The sequence below is a fragment of the Protomyctophum parallelum genome (assembly GCF_964188405.1).
Source record: "Protomyctophum parallelum genome assembly, chromosome: 1".
NCBI classification, from domain to species: domain Eukaryota; kingdom Metazoa; phylum Chordata; class Actinopteri; order Myctophiformes; family Myctophidae; genus Protomyctophum; species Protomyctophum parallelum.
In genome coordinates this window covers 42978278-43000936 of record NC_139697.1, presented here as the reverse complement: position 1 = coordinate 43000936, position 22659 = coordinate 42978278, and the positions used below count along the sequence as shown (strand labels likewise).

Below are 22659 nucleotides of genomic sequence, written 5' to 3'. Positions count from 1 at the left end.
TCAATGCTGGGGGACAGAGTTGGATGGCTTCATGCGTGCATCGAGTTCATTGTTGCTGTGCTAAAGCTTTGACTGAAGGTGACAAAAGTAGACTCCGTGTCAGAGCCACACTAAGGACATGAGACAGCTGCTTCTAAAAATACCTTCCTCGCTGGGCTAGCGCCGACCACCAGAGCCCATGCCTCATTCCTCATTCCACAGTCAAACACAGAGCCCCAAAACTACGATTGCACGACCGGGACAGCAACAGAGGAAGTCAACAAAAACCAGAAGGGCCGAAACATGGGGACTACTACCATTAGCTTAAGTTAAGAACCCAGCAGCTGACAGCCTCAAGGGGTCGTACCCGTCCACTGTCCACCAAGACGCTTTTTTTATTTACATTTTTAATTGTTTATTTTTGGTAATGCCAGCAGCATGACAAGGATCTGAACGCTCTGATTTTGCACTGCATGTGCGGTATCTGTTTCCCGAGAGTTTAAATATTTTAGGTGAGCACCCTCAGCTGGAGAGAAACACTTTGGTGTACACTGTTACACACAGCCTCAGAAGGACTGAAGATCCGACGTGGGTTTGTATTGGACCATGCAGTCTCTAAGGTTCCTCGCGGCGGAGGGTTTCAGCCAAAGCGGCCCCTCCGCTGTGGAGAACCTCAACTGCGTTTCGTTTAACCTCTACCCGCTCCTCTTCAAGGCCTGCTACCTGCGCGAAGAGGCAGAGCTGCTCCACGCCCTGGTGCGCGACTGGCCTCTCCCAGAGCTCAACATGCAGAGGCTGCTGGGAAGCACGGCCGACTGCCCCGCGGACCTCACCTCCCGCACCTGCCGGGTTAGCCTGGAGGCCTTTCTGACCGGCTTGAGGGTATAACCACTTAATTAAACCATAGTTAGTGGACCAGAGTCCCCCCAGGGCTCTATGTACCTGGCTGGTCCCCTCTACACCAATAGTTTTCAAACCCTTTTCATATATCAAAAATAAATAATATTTATCATTGGATAATATTCTATCCACAATTCCATTCTGTATTGATGTGGTACCACAGGAGAGATAACAGGCAAACGTTCAAAATAACAATTCTTCTACATGCTCAAATTGTGCAGACTTCTTGTAAATTAATGCAGATGTTTAACAATAATTTAACTCTTGAGAGCAACATAAACCACTGCTCTACACCAAATACATTTACCAAAAATAGCCAATCAACAAGCTCGCAACGTGTTGCGAGCTTGGAAGGCGTTGTGAGCGGTGATTTTGCCCCCAGAATAAGGGCCGATTCATACTCCTATTTTACCGCTGTTTCGGCGCTGTAGTGCCGAAATGATTTCGGCTCGTCAGAAATTTTCAGTAGCACCGAGGAGCCGACTTTAGGACGGTACCCCCCCCCCCCCCCCCCCGAACCTCAAATGACGTCACATTGTAGGCGCTACAGAGCCGAACCGACTTTTATTCGGCTCTAAAATAGTATGTCGGCCCTAAGGATGCTGGCCTGGGGTTCATAGTTAAACAACACTTTGGCTATTTGGGCGTTCTTTGCATGACAAAGGATTAAAGGACCCCCCCCCCCCGGACGAGACGTATAGTCTCAACGAAGGAAAATGCTGTTACATTTTGTGTTTTTCCGTGAAGGATTACGTGCTGAGCCCTGCCACCACGTACGCCAAGACCCTCCGGGTGGTGGACCTGACTGGCCTGAAGGACACAGAGCACCAGGCCTGTCCCTGTGGAGCCACACTGGGCCGCTGGGCCAGGACCATGATGCTCACACAGATGTGTTATGAGACTCTGGTGGCCATGCAGGTATAGGACTATAGTCACACACACACACACACACACTATCATAGCATTTTACCCCACGGTTCATTGTTGTGTTGTTTTTTTGGGGGCATAAATGAACTGGTGTAATAATGACTGAAATATACAAAGAAATGAGTGACTGTATCAATAATTAAAATACATAATAATGAATAGTCTTTATACAGTATGTGTCGCATTGTGAGCTTGTAGATTTCATACATTTGAAAACTTTCTGCATGATGATTATGATTTAGATTTCATACATTTGAAAACTTTCTGCATGATTATGATTTTTCTTTACCTTCTACTGTTGGTACTTTAAAACACATTCTTTACGGGAACCCGTTTTGGTGTTGGCATTACGTCATGCTTTAGCTATTGAAAAATAGCAGATCTACAAGCTCATAGCGCGCCACCGAGTGGCGCGCTACGAGCTTGTAGGTCTGCTATTTATTTTTTTTATCGAAGAACGACTGACATAGAAACAGCTTTTTCAGAAAACTGTCATTTTCAAACAGACATTTTTAGAATCTGATCTCAGGTCAGAATGGGTTAAGTACATTTTGATGCACAACACTTTTGTACTTTTACTCAAGTAAATGATGAATACTTTTACTTTAACAGTGTTCCTAGTTCCTACAACGTCATTGCTGTGTTGGCAAAGTAAAAAAAATGTGAGCACTTTTTCCACCACTGCTTGTGACAGCCGGCCTGTTAATGTCACGCAGACTGCCGACATCGCCTCGTATGCCTTCCAGACGTCGGTGGACGTCCGTCTGAACGGATTTGTGACGGGACGGAACTACGAGCCGGTGGTGCAGGCCTTCCTGCTTCTCCGCCACTGCCCGCTCAAGCTGCGCTTCGTCGGGTTCCGCGCCGACTCCATGGAGCTCAAGCAGCTGTTCTACGTCCTCCGCTTGACCGAGCCGGAGAAGTTCCTCACCAAGGTTATTATAGTTCTATTTGTTTTTCTGTTCTAAAGGTATTTTAACCAGTGCCAGTGCTAAAAAGTTTAACACTGAACTAGTAGCGCCTGCCTGCTTGCTCAGGGGATAAATCCCATATTGACCTTCCAGATCAGATCATTTCGATGTCTAATCATTTTCATCATCTAAATGTCTCAATAGAAGAGCAGGGCGACCATATACAACCACCACAATTATCCCATTATGACCTGAGATCAGATTCATACGAGGTTTCCGCCGGACACACACTGGTCTGATGAACCCATTCTGACCTGAGATCAGATTCTAAAAAAATGTCAGTCGTTCTTCGATTTTTCAAAAAATAGCAGACCTACAAGCTCGTATCGCGCCACTCGGTGGCGCGATACGAGCTTGTAGATCTGCTATTTTTCAATAGCTAAAGCATAACATGATGCTGACACCAAAATGGGTGCCCGGTCAGAATGGGTTATATAACTTATATTGTATGAACATAATCTGCCCTGTCCATGGTTGAAGCTGGAGATGGTGCACAACGTCCCGCTGGAGGCTCCTCACCTGGAGGTGCTGCTGTCCAGGGTGGAGATGCCCAAGCTGCAGTCCCTGACGCTTCCCGCGGGGACGCTGGACGTGCGCAGGCTGGGCTCGGACGAGGAGGACCTGCTGGCCACCATCGGGGAGCTGCTGGCGCGCTTCAGGCACCTGACCGAGCTCTACATGGGCTTCTCCACGCTCACCGGACACCTGCGCAGACTGCTGAGGTGAGAGAGGGTCCACGGTCTTCTCTAAAGTACATCTTTATCGTCATTCATGATTTTTTACATCAGAGATGCTCAGCAGAACAAAACTGTAGGCCTACAGTAATTACAATCAGTAGTATATGACCATGACCAACACTAAAATCAGTGGCAAAACCATTTAAAGATATAAACCTTGACTTGACATATTGTCCAATGTCAGATGAAACCATACACCCATACTAAATATTGAATCTTAACAACTGTCTGGGGTGCACACAAAAGCCTGCCCTTATTAGTAGACCTACAAGGTGACCACTGTTAAGCCCATCTCTATTGTTTTTTGTTTGTTTAAATTAGGCCTCTAATCTAGTTGATCCCATGTTCTGTCCTGTCTCTCCAGTCCACTCTGCACTCCACTTCAGTGTCTGGAAGTGGCCAACTGCAGCCTGAACCAGGTGGACATGGCGTACCTGGCCAACAGCATCCACAGCGACGCCCTCACACTCCTGGACATAAGCGGACACGACGTCTTCGACGTTTTCCCCAACACCTTCCGCAAGCTGCTCAGCCACTCCTCGGCCACGCTCACCTGTCTCGTCCTCGAGGAGTGCGGCATTGAGGATGAGCACGTGGACGATTTCCTCCGTGCTCTGGCGCCCTGCCGGGCTCTCCGCAAGCTCAAGCTGCTGGGGAACCCGCTGAGCTCCACGGCGCTGCGGCAGATCTTCTCGGCGGCCAGCGTCGTCCTTCCCGAGCTGCGGTACGTGGAGATGCCGGTGCCGCGGGATTGCTACCCCGACGACGTCACGTATCCCGTGGACGACTCGGCCCTGCAGCAGTACAACCGGGAGGCGTTTGAGGAGGTCAGGGCTGGAGTGATGGGCATCCTGGCGGGAGCCGGGAGGAACGTGGAGGTGTGCACGCCGCTCACGGGCGCCTACGACCCGGAAATCAACGAAACCAGCAACGAGCTGGGGGTTACCATACTGAAGTCCTTTAACAACATCATGGGGAACTTCATTCAGACCATCACTGATGTGGACAACAGGAGGTCCCAAAGTCAGACACAGTACCCAGAATGAAATTGTGGCATGTCAGCCAAGTCTATGGACTTGTAATGTTTACGGGCACTTTATGAGGACGTGAGATGTGTCATGTGGCCAATAGCCTATAAATACATCTTGTGACTGGTTTCGTTTTAACACATTGCATTCATGTCTCGTAGTAGTGGCAGTGAATCTGCAATGAATTAAAAGTGACTCTGCCATATATGGAAGCCACGTCTATGGACTTTTAATGTTAGCTTTAAGCAGTGAAGTCATGTGGCAGCCACAGCGAGGCCCTCACACTCCTGGACTTAAGCGGACACGACATCTTCAACATTTTCCCATCTGCACCCAAGTGACATTTGTAGTTAGATTTGGGGGTCAGTTTAAAGCTTTACAAATATTTAAACCACATTGCTAGGTGGTTTGAAATACCTTTCAAATTAGTCTGGCAGTCAACAGGCTTCTTTTGTTTAAAGTGGGGAATTTGTATTTATATGGTCTTTTTTTATTGGCCTAAAATATTGTCTATATACATATTCATGAATCCACTTGCTGACCGGCTGTCAACAGCCATAGCCAAATTAGCCATCATGACAAATGTGATGAGTTCAGCACATTTTGCGCACATTTGGGCAAGTGGCTATGGCTTTTTAGACCAAGGAGTGTTTTTTTTGTGCAAAAGCTAAACTGCGTGGAATGGATTCAGAATCATGAAAACCCTCTAGTTTGACATGCTACTTAACCCATTCTGACCTGAGATCAGATTCATACGAGGTTTCCACTGGACACACACTGGTCTGATTAACCCATTCTGACCTGAGATCAGATTCTAAAAATGTCAGTCATTCTTCGATTTTTCAAAAAGTAGCAGACCTACAAGCTCGTATGTATATGAGCTTGTAGATCTGCTATTTTTCAATAGCTAAAGCATGACATGATGCTGACACCAAAATGGGTGCCCGTTCAGAAAGCACAAGGAATGTTTGTAATTTTTCCCTTATATAGGATGTTAATGGTAGGGTCAGAAGAAACCCCTAGGAAAACCAATTGTTTAATACTGACAGCCGGTCTGCAAGTGGACTAAAGTCATGAATGTATGTATATAGATTATAGACAATATTTTAGGCCAATAAAAAAAAAGACTATTACCCACTCCACAACCCCGACTGGCGGACTAAATCTGATTTCTAAAGATGTGTCGCAGGGCATCGTGGCGTGTTGTGGGCTTTTTAGATTTTGGCAATACCATTTAGAACTTAAAGTAGAACTATGTAACTTTCTTCTTATAAATGTTCATTTTGTCCAATTGGAGTGGTTGTTTTTGTCTCCCTGAACTTAATGTCAGGATTCAATGTATCCCCAGGCTCTATTGGCTCAATGCAATGGTAATAACGTCAGCACTTTTGCAGGTTCAAATCCGGGAGAGAAGAGGAAAGTTACATAGTGCAGCTTTAATAGAAGTCAAATGTGTATCTACTCTAGACTCTATAGGCAGCAAGACAGTTTTTCAGCCAGGCATAATGCAAATTTGGTCTCTAGGGCTGGACAAAATATAAACTACTACTGCATATTGTGATATGAGGCTATAGGCCTATGTCTGGGGTTTTGGATGTTGTAATAGTGTATTTTCCTGGTCTTAAAGGCTGCATTACAGGGTGTGTTATATATTTGAAACAGCAGTAGACAAATGGTAAAAACTGAAAAGGAAAAGAAAGCCTGGCCATTGTTACCGATCCAAAACATTTACATTTCTTTAATGAGCACACAGTGCAATAGGTTACAATTTATTTTATATTATATTACAACAGGGGACAGTCACACTAAAAGGACAACTAAACCATAAGCAGCCGCTTCATTTCTTCGCCCAGTCTGCCGCCTCACTCCTCTCACGGATAACTTCGGTCAGGTAAGGGGTCAGGTAATGGACGTCCTGTGGAAGGCAACATAAGGGGTCAGGTAATGGACGTCCTGTGGAAGGCAACATAAGGGGTCAGGTAATGGACGTCCTGTGGAAGGCAACATAAGGGGTCAGGTAATGGACGTCCTGTGGAAGGCAACATGGACAACGTGAGCATCCGCCACTAAAAACTAAACATTTTACTACATCAAATTTGGCTAGGGCTCCAACTATAAATTAACCCATTCTGACCTGAGATCAGATTCATACGAGGTTTCCACTGGACACACACTGGTCTGATGAACCCATTCTGACCTGAGATCAGATTCTAAAAATGTCAGTCGTTCTTCGATTTTTCAAAAATAGCAGATCTACAAGCTCATAGCGCGCCACTCGGTGGCGCGCTATGAGCTTGTAGATCTGCTATTTTTCAATAGCTAAAGCATAACATTCCCGTTCAGAATGGGTTAATTTCCATAGCGATTATTCTATAGATTACTTTTGCAATTCATTCATTGAGTCGAGCCCATTGGTCAAAAGTTTGTTTTCCTGTCCAGCTTCAAGGTTATATAAAGAAAGGAAAGATATCTAGGAAAGGATTCGTCACAATGAGGCAAACTGGAGGTTCAATGGAAAGTCAGTGAGAGGCGGGTAGACATTGGACAAGCATATGAATAAACTTTATTACTGAATGATTGTGACTAGGGATGTCGGTAACGGTTACCCGATGGCATTATCCGGTTCATTAACGGTTGTTGATTTTTTTTTAATAGGCTACCCCAAATGTAATATGCATGTATACTATAGTATAGGCTACATAATTAACGTTGGTAGACGAATGGTATACATTTATTTATGCTCCTTTTAAAAGACAAACAAAAAAGCAACATTTACACATAAATAAATTGTTGTAGGCTTAATCATCAATAAACAACGCATACCATTGAGGGGGCACCGGGGAAGAAAACAGGGCTCGAGCGCTGTTCATGCAGCCTGGAGTGTGACAAGCTGGAGTTTGAAATACATTTTAACACGGCGGCGCAAATAACGCAATAAGGCATGTGTGCAACATGACAACTGTTTTTAAGTATTGTACAGTGACAAGTTGACAACTAAAGTCTCTGTAATGTTTATGTTGTACTATCACTAAAAAACTATCTAAAATAAAGGGATTTAAGATCAGAACACGCATTTATTATTATGCAAATTAACCGTAAAGCTGATAAGCATACTCTGATATTTCTTCACGGTCGGCTAACCGGTTACCCGTTGACATCCCTAATTGTGAATAATCGGTTTGGATAGATGCAGTCTTGTTTTTGTGCACTGTATTGAGTTACTGTATCTAAAGAGTTCAGAGGCAGTTTCTGACCGTGCAGCTGTTATCAAGAGACTTCTCAATATTTTGACGGGATGCGCACGCAGATTAGACACACCAACGGACCGACATGCGTTAACACCACCATCGGGGCCCATGACGTAAATCACCGTCAAGTTCAAGTGCCCGAGATGGAGATTGATAATCTCCGTCAAATTAGTGCTATGAAAACTGATCGCATCGCTCTGCAGCCTAGAGGCGCTTGCTGACGATGGGCACATTTTATTAATTATTTAAATAGGCCCGGGCCCTCAAAGTGTTAACAACGTTCGGACATGCAGTCGAATGTGTCTGAGCAAATCAGATTTTTTGTCCTACACAATGATTAAATTCCCATTAACAATGAATGGAATGCAAATCGATGTTACTTCATGATTATGTACGATGATAAGAGCGCACCTCACTTAACACAGGTGTGATTTTTTAGTTCTTTGAAATAACTAGAACAGTTGGAGGGTGATCAGGTGTGATCAATTGGCTAATAAAGGGAGAGGTCACGCATCATTGTGATGTCAGAACAGGCCAGCTCCATATATGGAGGTCTGGGGGTGATCTGGTTTGGGCCTTGTCCGGAGCCCGGGCAGAGGCTTTTGTGATGACAGCCCGCAATCCGACAGACTTGACACCGGGCACTGCACTCCCTGTGGTGGTGTGGAACACGTGTGTCAAATTTGAAGTCGGTGGGGCCAATGGTTTTCAAGTTACGTGGATTACAGACGTACGTACATACACACACACACACGTACAGAGACTTGGTGCATAAATAGATAGATGTCATGCACGTGTTTCCAGTGCATAGCCTACTGCTGGCGAGGGACACAGTGGTATGAACTGGGATTAAACAAAAACAAATGTCACCACAGAAGGGTGAAAGTTTTGTTGTGAAAAAGTGTGAAAGGATCTCCCCACATTAAGCACTGTTTTTCCTTAATAATTAGCACAATATTAAGTGGAATTATGTATGTTTAACCATCTGGCAAGTATCATCATAGTATTCCACCCCGTTTGGGGTGGCAGTGGCTCAGGAGGCACAGCAGTCACTTGGGAAACAGAAGGTTCCCAGTTCGAGTGTTTGAATTATTATGTTCCAATGTTCACCTTCAGAAACACATCCATTAATTGCAATTATTTGAATTGACAATAATCGTCAAGCAAATGTCATAATCATGACAGGCCTAACAGTTACCCCCCATCAAGGCCTACCTGCTCATATTGTGTCCACTGGTTTTTGGGCAGGATCTGCATCTTCATGGTGAGGTCTAGGGCTCTCTTAATTCGGAACATCCGATCATTGTAGACCGTCTCTGGAATCCTCCGCAGTGCCTCCCTCACGGCGTCGTCCTCGTAGATGGTGTCATCACGCATCAAACCTTAACACATACACACACACACAATCACAAAATCAGGACACGTTTGTGAGCTTGAAGATGAGCTACCTTTGAAACATTTGCTACAGTTTTAACACAAATCTTCTCACAAAATCTATAATCACTTATGGGGGTCGAGTCCCTGGCACCTAATATTTTCATATGGGGGTCAGCGGCCAAATACATTTGGGAGCCCTTGACATGAAAATGCTAAAGCAGTGATATACACTACACATGGCAGATTATTAAACCTGGTTATTCACTACCTCTAGCCTAACTAACCTCACTAATCCAAAACGTATAGCCCCCATTCTACCAGTTATTATTATGCAATCAGACACTTTAGTTCAGAAATAGTTGGCAATTAATAATTTGTCCCGATTTAACGTCCATACCATGGTAAATGGTGCATTTATATAGCACTTTTATTCAAAGCGCTTTACATAGATTGTGCATTACATTCACCCATTCACATTCATACACCGATGGCGGAGGAAACCATGCAAGGTACTAACCTGTACATCTGGAGCAATTAGGGGTTCCGTCTTGCTCAAGGACAGTTCGACACTAACCCTACGTTTTAACAGCAGGAGACCTTAGAGACCCACGGCGAGCGTCGCTTGAATTTCATTGGCTATTGCCCACTATCGCCGGGCGACGTCGCCCAAAAGATGAATTCTTTTTTATCTTTTCGGCCGACGTTCCCCCGCCCACTTTTCGACCATCGCCTCTATCGCCAGTAGTTGCCGGGTCCCATTGACAAATAATTCACTTCCGGAAAATTCGTCTGGCTGTCGCCCGCTGTTGAAACGTAGGGTAACTCTGGGGGAGCCCGAGATCAAACTGGGAACCTCACAATTCCCATCCGGCCACTCTACACCCACTGCCGCACCATGAGTACATGGTGCGAAGACATTATGTTTCCTCTATGTGATGACATTTGTTTGGGTAACCTTGCTTTAGATTATGTACACGTTACATTGTTCTTACCGATCTTGTTGAAGCCACACAGGTTATAATACCATTTTGAGAACCCTTCCAAGAGCCTCCCTGTCGCCGCCACTGTGAAGAGACAAGAAAGACACACAGGCAACAATTACTACAATAGCAGGTCGACGAGCTTACTACGTGCTGTGATCTTGTCAATCTGCTATTTTCGTAGATGTTTCATGTAGAGTAAAAACAGAAAGGACACACCCAAGGGACTCCGGTCAACCATAAAGGGTTTAAGTGATTAACCACATTAACCCTAATTTTTCTATTCAGTGGGCTAACATTCAGTGAAGTGAAGATAGCCGATCTACAAGTTCGCAACACGTCACAATGTAATTCGGCTTTTTTCAGCAGAGGTTTTTGTGGATGGAAAGTGGACTAAGGATAGAGCCCTGGGCGACTCCAGTCAACAAACATATTCATAATCCATCTGGACTGTTTTACTCATATAAAACTGATTTATTCCATCAGCATACTTTATAAATGGGTCCAACTGCAAGGACTTAAGTTGCAACTCAACACGAGATCACAGATAGAGGTGCCCGGTCTTGACATCACATTTCTGTTGGCATTGACAATAAATTGCCATACAGGCGTTGACACTAAGGGTTGCCCACCTGCACCTGGCAGGTTGAGTTTGCTTTCAGGTTGCCCAACCGGGCAAGTGCTCGTTTGAGAGGCGAGTGCTGACGCAACCGTCTATAACCGTCTATAAACACAACATGGATGAGTTATCTGTTTAAACACCTGAACGTGGCCAGAGTGCTCTGTAACTGTCCTGTACTTGACAAAACGGGCAAGTGCCTCTGAGACCATAGTGTCAACCCCTGCCATACAATGATTTAACTGTGTTTTTTGCAGTTAACACTGGAACATAAAAATGATTAAGTTATGTAATTAAAAACTGCACAGGGCAGATATGACAAATAACAAAAACATATGACTGATTTGACCGGTATATTCAATATCAACAATGTACTACTATGGCTATAATGGAATATATGTAACTAATATTTTATAATTAATTAATTATAAATCATTGCGCTGCCAGGTGGACTGTGACAGGAGGTCCTTGACCTGGAGGCAGTGGCAGTCACGTCCATTTTTGACACAAATCTCACCTCCAGCCTCTGTCATTAGAGTGAAGTGACCCGGCTGACCTCAGAACAGATCAGATCATTTAGGAACATATATAATATATAAATTAACAACGTTATTGTCCCACATCAATTATTATTATTTATTTTCTCATAATTATCAGACGTGTTTCAATTGGCTAATTTGGCTGTGTATTGGTAATAGCAGATTCTTTATTTTGATTATTGGTACAGGTGGTTTGTGTATGCATATAAGTTATTTTTCTTATCTGCCCTCTGCAAACAAACAGCAATGCATTTTCTATGTATAAAACATCCAATGACAAAGGTACTGGTACAATGAATCAAATCATTAAAGGCAACTATTTGTACGACAAATATGACAACTGAAACAAGCCACTGCATCAGATAACTGATCAGAATGCACACATGGTACATTATAGTGCTAACAGAATACAGTAGTAGGGCCTAAGTTAATGTATAATAACGCTGAATGCTAAATGGCCTATATTGTCAAAGATTATAAGACCAGATAACCAGACAGTAAATAATATCATGATATTATTTCCATCACCAAGCAAACCTATAAAAAAACCTCAGCTGACTGACTGACTTCGTCGGTCTCACTCGTACGAAAATAGCAGATCTACAAGCTCACAACGCGTCGCGAACGCGACACGATGTGAGCTTGTAGATTTTCTATTTTCGTAACGTTAGCCTAGCCACGTTAGCACGGCTAGTTAGAGGACATACACAACACAGAGAAGAGTGACCCCACATACACACACCACATGACGTTATTTAACGTTAACGAGCACTAGAACGATAAGAAACAATGTGAATAATAAACGAATATATGGTGTGTTTATAAGCGTTATAACTGTACAGATAAACAGTAAACACATGTCAGACAGTCAGAGAGAAGGGGAGATAAATTACCTGGTGCCCTCGACGCCATCTTGATACTCTGAGAGAAGGAGGAGAGCGGTGTGGAGGATTGTGGGAGCTCTCTTCCGGCATCTCCCGCCCTCCGTGCTGCGATTGGCTGTTCACGGCCACGAGCCCTCAGTCCATTGGACCAACAGAGTCGAGGCCTACTGTGGGCAGAGCAATATCAATTCAATTCAAATCAGCTTATTATCAGATTATTATTGGCACGAGAAAACATACGTTGACATTGCCAAAGCAAGTGTCGAAATATAATAAAACCAGTTGAAAATGGGGAATACAGTTGGAGGGAGGGGGTACAGCATTTAGTAAACATATCCACCCCCACTGGCGGCAGTAGTGCGCCAACTGTAAAGCAAAGAAACCTGACCCGGAAGTGCTGTCTGCGTTCATTGCTTACCATAGAGTATTAGAGCTAGGTTTGTAAAACCAACTGGTAAAAAACAAAACCTCGCTCTCGTTCCATCCATCGACATAAAACGGCTGCTGTTGGTCCTCTGTTATTTTGTCTGGACTAAACGATAATACAATGTGTGATATAGAGACCTTGAGGTTATTCGTCAACGAGCGGCTGACCGCCGTGGCTGAGGACATTTTAGCAGTGTTTGTCAGAACTATAGTTGACTACCAGCAACAACTAGACCTGCAATGGAGACAGTCCTCTCAACAGCAAGGTTTGCCATGACTTATTTTAATTACATCTTAACAAACGGGGTTGTAATTATATAACGGTTAATCACATTAATAATCAGCTTTGTAATTAAGCCAGTATCTAGGGATACTAGTGTGCTTTCCACCAGTTGTTTGTATTTACTTAAGTTAAGGTCGTTTGGAACCTCATATCGAAGCTAAAGCGTAGATATGAGGTTGATACATGCTAATGCTTTATAACGGCGGTTCTTAATGTAATCGTGTGAAGGAACACCACAGACATGTATTTGGATCGCCATTAGAGAATATGTGCCATGGGCCCCCATAACGGTAAATGGTGCATTTATATACTCTTGTGTGTGTGTGTGTGTGTGTGTGTGTGTGTGTGTGTGTGTGTGTGTGCGTGCGTGTGCGCGCGCTCGCTCGTGCGTGTGTGTAGAGTGTATTGTATTTGTTTGTTTACTAAAAGTATCTGCATCAATGACACCTGCGTGCCAGTTGGTCTTCCTGTAAACAAACCGTTGTTAGTTAAACATAACGCTTTCAGTGACATTCAGTGATTTATAAAACAGTATAAAAATCAAAACCACAAGAGAAGTAACATACCGTATAACTTTTGGGAACATTCTACATTTGCTAATAGTCATCACTTCAGAAAATAGGAGTATTTTTTTATTGTACTTTATTTCATTATTATTGATTCATCACAATTTACCGGTAGGCATAGCCCTAGAACGGCTCTTGTTGTTACATACAGTATGTACAGTATTTCACATACAAGAGCCATAGTACACCCTCCTTGATTTGTGGTAGAACTTTAACATGTGCGGCATAAATGTGATAAATGCTCCGTTTGTACTCACCCATTAAATAATTCCAAAGACGTGGTGTGAAAAATGGTCCTCTAGTTTTATATCCATGTGAAAGTTCTGGCACAAAACGTGTATTTAGTCAATTATCTCCACTTTTTCAAGAGATGCACACGGACATCTTTCTCAGAGAGAAAGATGTCTGTGTGCATATTTAATGGGTGAGTACAAACTGAGCATTTATCACATTTAGGCCGCCAATTTGGAACCCGACCAGAAAGTAAGTGGGACCGTTCTATGCCTCTGATACATGAAAATTTATGAAGTATAATTAAATGATCACAGGCATTCTAGGTCTACGGTAGGCATTAAGCAGATGCCTAACAAGCATAGGTTTACAATGAGTATGGCTATTTCACACACACACACACACACACACACACACACACACACACACACACACACACACACACACACACACACAACAGTATATTATATCACACACAACAAACACACTGTAGTTCGGAATATTCTTTGTTAATGATTATTAAGTCCAACATTTAATTTGTCATTTTTTTAAATAATGGGATGACTCCCCACTCATCCAAATTGCTTTTGTGATCTGTTTGTATTAAACAACGTTAAACTCACCAACATTGCAGCTGTAGGGAAAGCTTGAATTATCCTCTTTCTGTCTGCAAAGCGTTTGTTTCATAAAAATCCACCGGAGACATGTTACGAGCTACTTTCTGTCAAGAAATTCTGTGCAGGTGATTATTTTTATAAGTGTTGGAGTTTGGAAGCACTCGTTGAAGTCACTAAACGGCCCTGCGTACCACCTGTTTCGAATTTGCACACGTTAATAAAAACGAGTGCTTTCAAACTCCAACAAGAGGATAATCAAACTTTCCCTACAGCTGCAATGTTGGTGAGTTTAACGTTGTTTAATACAAGCAGATCGCAAAAGCAATTTGGATGAGTGGGGAGTCAATGGAGGGTATTGCAACTCTAGATTCATCCCATTCCCACATCCCCACATCTAGCCATTGGCTGTACTACTGGATGCCAAATAATGCTCAGGAAAAAAGGAAACCGAGTTAGTTAGGGAAAGAATAATCTGAGAAATGGTGTATAAACTTTATATGCCGGCACGAGCTCTTAAACTTCTTATACTTCTGTTGGTCGCTGACACCAGCCAGGGTGCGTTCACCCATGGGTGTGCTTGTTCTGGTTATAACATGGCCAACTGGGAGAAAGTTGTCTATCTACTATCTACTGTAGATATTAATATAAGCATGTTATATAGACAGATGCTAGGTGCATTGTTCACTATCCTATATAGTTCAATATACAGATTATTTTGGAGGATATTGATGATAGGTTTTTGGTCTACCTCATATTTATTTATATCAATGAATCGACAGAAGGAACTAACATGTATCTTATCTTTTTGTCAATATAATCAGCTAAATAGATTGTATCCGCAAATTTGTACAACTCTAGATTTTGTTATTATGGGATGAATCTAGAGTTGCAATACCCTCCATTGACTTCCCAGACATGTTATGACTCATAACATGTATACGGTGGATTTTTATGAAACAAAGGCTCGGCAGATTGAAAGAGGATAATTCAAGCTTGGCCTAGAGCTGCAATGTTGGTGAGTTTAACGTAGTTTACTACAAGCAGATTGCAAACGCAAATTGGAAGAGTGGGGAGTCAATGGAGGGTATTGCAACTCTAGATTCATCCCATTATAAACAAAATCTAAAGTTGCAAATTGCGGCTAAATAGATTGGTCAGATTAACCACTTAAGCCATATTTTATACGTTGTCATACAAACAAATTGCATACAACAAAAAGGGCTATCTACAAGCTCACAAGGTCTCATATCGTGATGTGTTGTGTGAGCTTGTAGATCTGATATGTTTTTGCTCATGTTGACTGGTGGATGTCTTAGAGTGGGCACATTCGCTCTCACTATTTAAAGTTGAAATCCACATCTTTCATGATCTACCAGGGGTTCGAACCCAGTGCACCTGCCTGAGTTCAGCTTTAATTTAGTTTGTCTTTGATGCAATGCATCTTGTCAACCAGTAGGTGTCTCACCTGACCACAGAATGTAAATGCCTCAATAGACGAGCAAGTGCAAGTATTAAACATAGTCTACTATACAGATTGGTTCAATTCATGTTTTATTTACAAACAAAAGGTTATGCATTGCCGCTTTAAATTGCAAATGTCTTCAATTTCAATCAGGTTGAAGGTCGTGTAAAAGTGATAGATATATGATTATTACTTTTTTCAGGTTGAATTGCTGCTATAGAGTGTTTGTTCAGGGTTTTACTCATCTCTCTAGCTCTTTAGTAAACACAACATACATTTTCAGGTGTGTTGACTATTTCATCCATCAGCTTTCACCAGAAGACATGAAAATGTAGTGTTTGCCGTTCCATAATGAATGAAAAAGAACACAGCCGTGTTGATTTTGTTGACTAAAACTAAGACGAAAAATGCTCGTCGACTACCCTTTTTCACTGACAAACTAAATGGAAACTACATGAAAACTAAGCTATGATGACTAAGACTAAATCTGTTGACAATTTCGTCAACAAAAATGTTAGGAAAGTACTAATGGACAAGAGATCCAGTATAAGGCATTGTACACTTGGTTGCATGCTGAAAATAGCAGATCTACAAGCGACGCGTTGTGAGCTTGTAGATCTGCTATTTTCAGAAAGTGTAAAATCTGTCATTACAACGGCATCAAGGCCCGCCAAAATAAATTTTAGTCGACTAAATCAACTGTAGATTTAGTCGACTAAAATCGCATGACACTTAGTCGACTAAAACTAGACTAACACTAAAACATTCCAGGTGACTAAAATGTGACTAAATCTAAACTTTAGATTTAGTCACATTTTTGTCACCTGGAGTGTTTTAGTGTTAGTGTTAGATTCTAAATGAAGTTTCAGTCCAAAGACTATGACTAAACTAAAATAGAAATTTGCTGCCAAAAACAACACTGGGCAGGTGCCTAGCGACGATCAGTGCTGGAAACTAGAATAATTATATATATATATATATATATACACACACACACACACACTCTATCTCTCTCTTGGGCATCAATAATACAAGTGCTTTATTCAAAACATTTACTGTGACATTTCGAGCTACACACTCTTTTTGGAGCAATAAAGCACTTTGAGTCCTACTAGAGTTCTATTCCAATTCCATGATGAACATACACATGGATCCTGCCATAGATACTGGCATTGTATTCCAGCATGTTTTGTCAAAACAACTGCAATGCAATATAGAGTATGCTTAAACATTCTTGTGCCATATTTGTGTCACAGTAAAAATCAATAATACAAAAAAAATGCACCTGTTCATTTAGTGGGGCTAAAACACTTTTGCATCATTTAGATAAGTGGTTCTCAATTCAGGGACCCCAAACTGCAGATTCCAGGTGGTTCTAAGTAATATAATATTCAGATAATGAAATCTTACTTTAAATGTGAAGTGCAGAATAAATAATAACACTGTGTAATTTGATACACGTATGGTGTATGCTGAACGTACCAAGTATCGTGAGACTTCCCACCGCTACCTGTCTATCAGTCAAATATTGCGATACCTTCGAGCCAGAAACGATACCTGCTGCTGTTTAGATCCTCAAATAAGATGATATACTGTGCACTCTGTGCACATCGAAAAGCAAGTGATTAGAAAACAACCTGTGATATATCTTCTTTTATATTCCTGAACCGATTATATGACAAAGGTCTCAATTGTTCAGAAATAATGTTTGTTATGAGCTGGTCCAGCCGGCTCCATTCTCTGCCATGTATTCATTGAACTTTCGGTGTGAGTTTTGGCTCCCATTTCCCATTTCCTTTCCTTCTCTAAGCTTCCTTGCCGTAAACAAGGAAGTGAACGACATGCGAAACAGCAAGGAGTACGGTGAAGAAGGAGAGGCCAATAAATAAATAAATAATCTGATTTATTTTTTTAATTTATTTTTGAGGGGCGCTAGCCCCTCCTATATACAGGTTTACCCTCACAAAAACATGCAGTAATCCTGGTCCCTAAACTACCTCCCCCTGGCCAGCTGGGGCGCCTGATGGAGGGGAAAGGAACTGGTCGGAATAACGTGTTCGTTCCACACGCTACGTCTGTCCGGGGAAACTCCCCCTGTCAGGTGAAAAGAAGCAGCTTGGACTCCTCATGCATAGAAGGAAGCATGAGGTCAGTCTGCTGCCCCCCCCCTTCCCAGGTTGGCAGAGGAAGTGTAGTTCCCAGGATTACATTAGATAATTGACACTGGGTGAAAAAATGGGTTTCAAAATCGTGGGATGAAAATAAAATCAGAATGATTAGATCTGGGCAGAGGCGAAATGATTAATTAATGAATACCTAGCAGGAGATGTGAATGAGAAGTTTCCCAAATTGATTAGAAAATGTTTCATTTTCGGGCAAAATATTGGCCAAAGTTGGCAATCGGTCGCCTAGGACTCAACAAAATCGGGATCGGCATCGAACTCAAAATTGTGGCATCGGTTGGGCTCTAGAACCATCCAGCTCTGTTTGCCAGACTTCAGGTAAAATTAACTAACATTACTGTTAATGTAGGTCTACTTAGCTTAACAATTAACATAGCAAGTGACTAATGTTGACGTTTATCGTTTATCTCTATGTTCGTTACATTATACTAATGTAAACTAAATGAATTAAGCCTGCTTCAAATTAGCTATTTATCTTCATAGCTAAGATGTGCGTTCTTTTTTTAAACTATTTAGCCAGACTAGCCACTCAACAGTGAAGGGATTTTTATCTCTGCAACATCCCGTTACCATTTTCTCTTGTTAGGCACTTGAAATTGTAAGAGTTGAGGCAATTCATTTCATTGGACTTGGTTCCACAGATGCAAATTGTGAAAATAGTTGATGTACTTGCTCACAATGCCTCATGACACGCTGTAAGCTTATTGCAGTCCAAAAGGAAACTATCACAATTTTGTACATGCTGATCCGGTCCCTGTCTATTGGAAATGCGGAAATGGCTTTTTCTCGCGTGTTTTATTCTTCTTCCCATGAACACAGCCCACGTGTGTGTGTTTGTGTGTCGGCAATCGACCGGGGGTGCGATAAAAAACAAAATGAAAAAACACAAAGTAAAATGATGCTGGAACGGTAAGATAAAAGAAAAAAAATGAACGGGCGAAATAGATTTGCCAGTGTATGAGTTAAATCAAGGGTGCAAGCACGACTAGTTTTCACGATATAGAACTTTCTTACTGGGTGCACGGTCTGGAAAGGTAACTTTACAATAAGTCTCTAACAAAGAGAACACCAGCACTCACGGAACAGTCCTTTAAGGCACTTTTATTTATATATGCTGAAGTAGGCGTGGTATGCTGCAGAGCAGATGACAACGCATGCGTTTTGGTGTCAAGTGTGTCTGAAGTAGAATCTGCCTCAGGTCTAAATGGGCTAATTGATCAGTGTTTGTCTCATTTTCTATTCGACTAGACTTCCTCCCTGGCTGTGAAGAGGAAGTAGCCCCCGATCGCCAGAATAGGAGCCCCAGTCTGGTCCAGAAGGAACCAGCGCCTCTACAGATCAAACAGGAAGAGGAGGAGCTACTTCTGAGACCAGAGGAGGCGGCTGGGTCAGTGTTGGCAACATTGGCATCACATAAAACCAGAGACACAGAGCCTGTAGCCAGCACCTCAACTCAACACATGAACGCACAAGCTGATGCAGGGGACTATGGAACATCGCAAGCGACTAGTGAAGTCCAGCTGCTCTCTTCCAACTGTTCCGAATCTGAGGTCACTGAAGACAGTGAAGAGTGGGAGCCTGAGGAGACTAGCGAAGATCAGTCGGATCTTCACTGGTCTCCGTCACCGCACAAAACAAAACAAGCGAAAGGACAACGATTGACTTTAAGTAACAAGGTGCCTAAGGACCTGACATTAACCAAACAAAGCTCATCCGCCACGACAAGTCGCAGAGGGCAGGAAACCTTTAGTTGTTCAAAGATTCAACGGGTCCAAGGGGGTTCGTTTATGGTTCACTCATTCAAGTACAAGCAGCAAACGGTCGGCCAGTACTGCTGTACAGTTTGTGGTAAAGCGTTTAGTCGAAATGAAAGCCTGAAAAGGCACATGATGACGCACACGGGAGAGAAACCTTTTATTTGTCCAATCTGTAGCAAAGGTTGTGGGCAAATGAGTGACCTGAAGAAGCACATGAGGAGCCATACAGGGGAAAAGCCATTTACTTGTGAGGCTTGTGGCAAAAAGTTTACTCGTACTGAAACTCTGAAGAGGCACATGGCCTTAACGCATACAGGGGAGACACCATTTTATTGTACAGTTTGTGGTGAACAATTTGGCCAAAGTGCAAGTCTAAGGAGTCACATGGAGATCCATGCAGGACAGAACCATGGGCAACAGTGACAAGTGCTTAAAGACGGCATCTGAGCTGAAACCCTCATAATGCAGACTAAACATGATCAGTCATTCGAATACAGAAAGTCATAGTTTCTTATTATTATCATACACCTGGTATGAACTTGATATAACCCCTTTTAATTATACCAGTATTTCCCTTTCAATAGTCAGTAGTCATTGTAAAATGAACATTAACATAAAGGCTGCTCTCCGCATGACTGCTGAAAACACTATTTTAAGTTTACTCCATTTTTAATGAAGGACAACCCAAATTTGACATAGTGAAGTTTAGTGTGTGTATATACATGTGGCCCTATTTCCGTCAGTGCTAAATCCCTGGCTTATCCCTAAACTTCTTTGCCTTTTTACTATTTTGAAAATCATTTTTGAATCATTCAAATAGCTGATCTACAAGCTCACAACGTGTTGATGGTTAGATGAACAATTTTAATGTTTTAATCATTAATGTATTTTAATGTCTCAAAATAGTAAAAAAAAAAAAAGGCTAATACGTTTGTTTAGCACTGACGAAAATAGGGCCCATAGTGTCTAGTGTCTGACTTTTTACTAATTAGTGTGCATCTATCTATTGTTGGTTGGAAGACCATTAACTGACACTACAGTGCAATCTTGTTTGTTTTTAACTCGCAGCACTACATTATGCCAATAGCATCTGATCAGTTTGAGTTAATTAGGTGTAAGACTATGTTTCTTACATAAGCGTTGTTTATACTAACTAAAATCAAAGAGAAAATGTATTTTGTTAAAGTCCTTTTAAAACATTAAAATACTGCAAGCTTGTAAATGAACTGTTTCTGACTTGAAATACCCTATATGCTTTATGCTCTGCTGTCTGCCCTACTCACAACTATCCTCTAATTAGAGGATAGTTGTGAGTAGGGCAGACAGCAGATATAACAACACACATACAACAAAAACGTCAGCTACAGCCCTGGGGCTGGGTTCCACAAGCAAAATTAAAGCAAAATACCCTGGATTTTTCTCTTTTTCGTCAGAATCGCACCTGGCATCCCAGGGGGGCCCTGACATTTTGTCTAGTCCAGGGGCCCTTGGGAAGGTAAATCTGGCCCTGGGCTCTATTTTCGTCCTAAACTACTTTGCCTTTCTTTTTAACTATTTTGAAAAACATTTTTGAATAGTTCAACTAGCTGATCTACATTGACACATTGTGAGCTTGTAGATTGGCTATTTTAACTATTCAAAAATGTTTTTCAAAGTAGTTTAAGGTTAAGGGATTTAGCATGGATGAAAATGGAGCCCTATATCTTTTCAACATCGCACTTTTCATAGAAAATGTAAAGTGGAAATGTTGGCATAGCATTTTATATTACAAATCTGGAAGAATAAAACTGCAGGCCATTAACAAGAGTATTGAACAACTGCCTTAATTCACCCTTTAAAACACAGACACACTTATTTATTTGATTTATTCACTCGCTGTTGACATTTAGATATATGCAGATCTGGCATATAGCTGATGAAATGACTGTATATAACTTTAAAATATTGTAATGCATATGGGGGGAATAAAAAAAGTGTAAATTTGTTCATGTTGTAGATGTAGAGTGTGAGTGCCTTTGCTGTATGTGGTTCCAAATACTTACTAGGCAAACGACTTGTATGTGAACAAGGATTACATTATGAATAGCCTTTCTTCTAAACACAGCCGTTGTCTGTGTGATAACAGCCAATGGCTGTTGTAATTTAATGACATTCTGACTTGGTTTTTCGTAGTGCCTAATGCCTATGTAATAACAGTCTCATCCGTTGTGTCTAGTAGCAAGAGCGCACCTGTTTTTGTCAAAGCTGATGTCAATATCAGACACGGAGGGTCATAAGCACCCATTCTGATCAAACGGGAGTCAGGGTGCTATTGTGCATGTTGGCTCACTGGAGCCAGCCCCCCCCCACACACACACACACACACACTATTGCATGTTTGCTTTGACAAGAGGGTCCTCTGCCTGAAGGTTGTCAGCAGTATGTATGTAACAGTCCCAACATGGCAACGTTAAGAGTTCAACATTCTATCAGTCTAATAACTAGAGTGGGTATCATTCACATTTTTTTTTGCTCTGTAATATCACAAAATAAAAAAAGGTTAAAAAAAGAAAAGACATTTCTCAGTTTCTGATGTGTTTATTTTATTTGTAACTTATTTTAGAGCATTTTTATGTTTCAACACACCTTGTATGAAAATGGTTATAGTTGACTAATTATCCAAATACTTAATAAAACATGCTATGGCTGTAATGTCACCAGAAGGTGACACCTTGGAGGATGTATGGTATTGTATTGGTTGATCAGTAACAGATTTATGTGGATTTGATATGGTAATCAGACAACTGCATACTATCAAAAACTAAGTCCATCTCTTGGATTTTAAATGGCAGGTTTCAGCACAGAGGCACTTTATAATCTGCTAATGGAAGAATAGCTTCACTCCAGGACCTGCATGCAATTTAAAGCTAGAATCCATTGATTAGTTAATTTATCAACAGTTTGTA

General features: G+C 41.9%; 2 protein-coding genes across 2 annotated transcripts; one reads left to right on the top strand and one right to left on the bottom strand.

The window, feature by feature from the left end:
* The first annotated feature begins 208 nt into the window (after positions 1–208).
* Positions 209–4747, top strand: lrrc14b (leucine rich repeat containing 14B). Its single transcript, XM_083789757.1, has 5 exons — positions 209–861; positions 1627–1797; positions 2523–2741; positions 3258–3499; positions 3879–4747. Exons 1-5 carry the CDS (start codon positions 586–588, stop codon positions 4558–4560), a joined length of 1590 nt encoding a protein of 529 aa, XP_083645883.1. The 5' UTR covers positions 209–585; the 3' UTR covers positions 4561–4747.
* Positions 4748–6250: 1503 nt separating this feature from the next.
* On the bottom strand, positions 6251–12226 carry uqcrb (ubiquinol-cytochrome c reductase binding protein). The gene is made up of 4 exons (XM_083789848.1): positions 12199–12226; positions 10160–10231; positions 9006–9172; positions 6251–6457 (listed from the first exon to the last, which is right to left on the bottom strand). Exons 1-4 carry the CDS (start codon positions 12215–12217, stop codon positions 6380–6382), a joined length of 336 nt encoding a protein of 111 aa, XP_083645974.1. The 5' UTR covers positions 12218–12226; the 3' UTR covers positions 6251–6379.
* Between the last annotated feature and the right edge of the window lie 10433 nt (positions 12227–22659).

Coding starts and splice junctions, on each gene's coding strand:
- lrrc14b (XM_083789757.1), top strand. CDS start 586: ATGCAGTCTCTAAGGTTCCTCGCGGCGGAGGGTTTCAGCCAAAGCGGC. Junction 862..1,626: donor CCTTTCTGACCGGCTTGAGG/GTATAACCACTT, acceptor TTTTCCGTGAAG/GATTACGTGCTGAGCCCTGC. Junction 1,798..2,522: donor AGACTCTGGTGGCCATGCAG/GTATAGGACTAT, acceptor AATGTCACGCAG/ACTGCCGACATCGCCTCGTA.
- uqcrb (XM_083789848.1), bottom strand. Junction 9,173..10,159: donor GTGTGGCTTCAACAAGATCG/GTAAGAACAATG, acceptor GTATGTGTTAAG/GTTTGATGCGTGATGACACC. Junction 6,458..9,005: donor AGTGGACACAATATGAGCAG/GTAGGCCTTGAT, acceptor TGCCTTCCACAG/GACGTCCATTACCTGACCCC.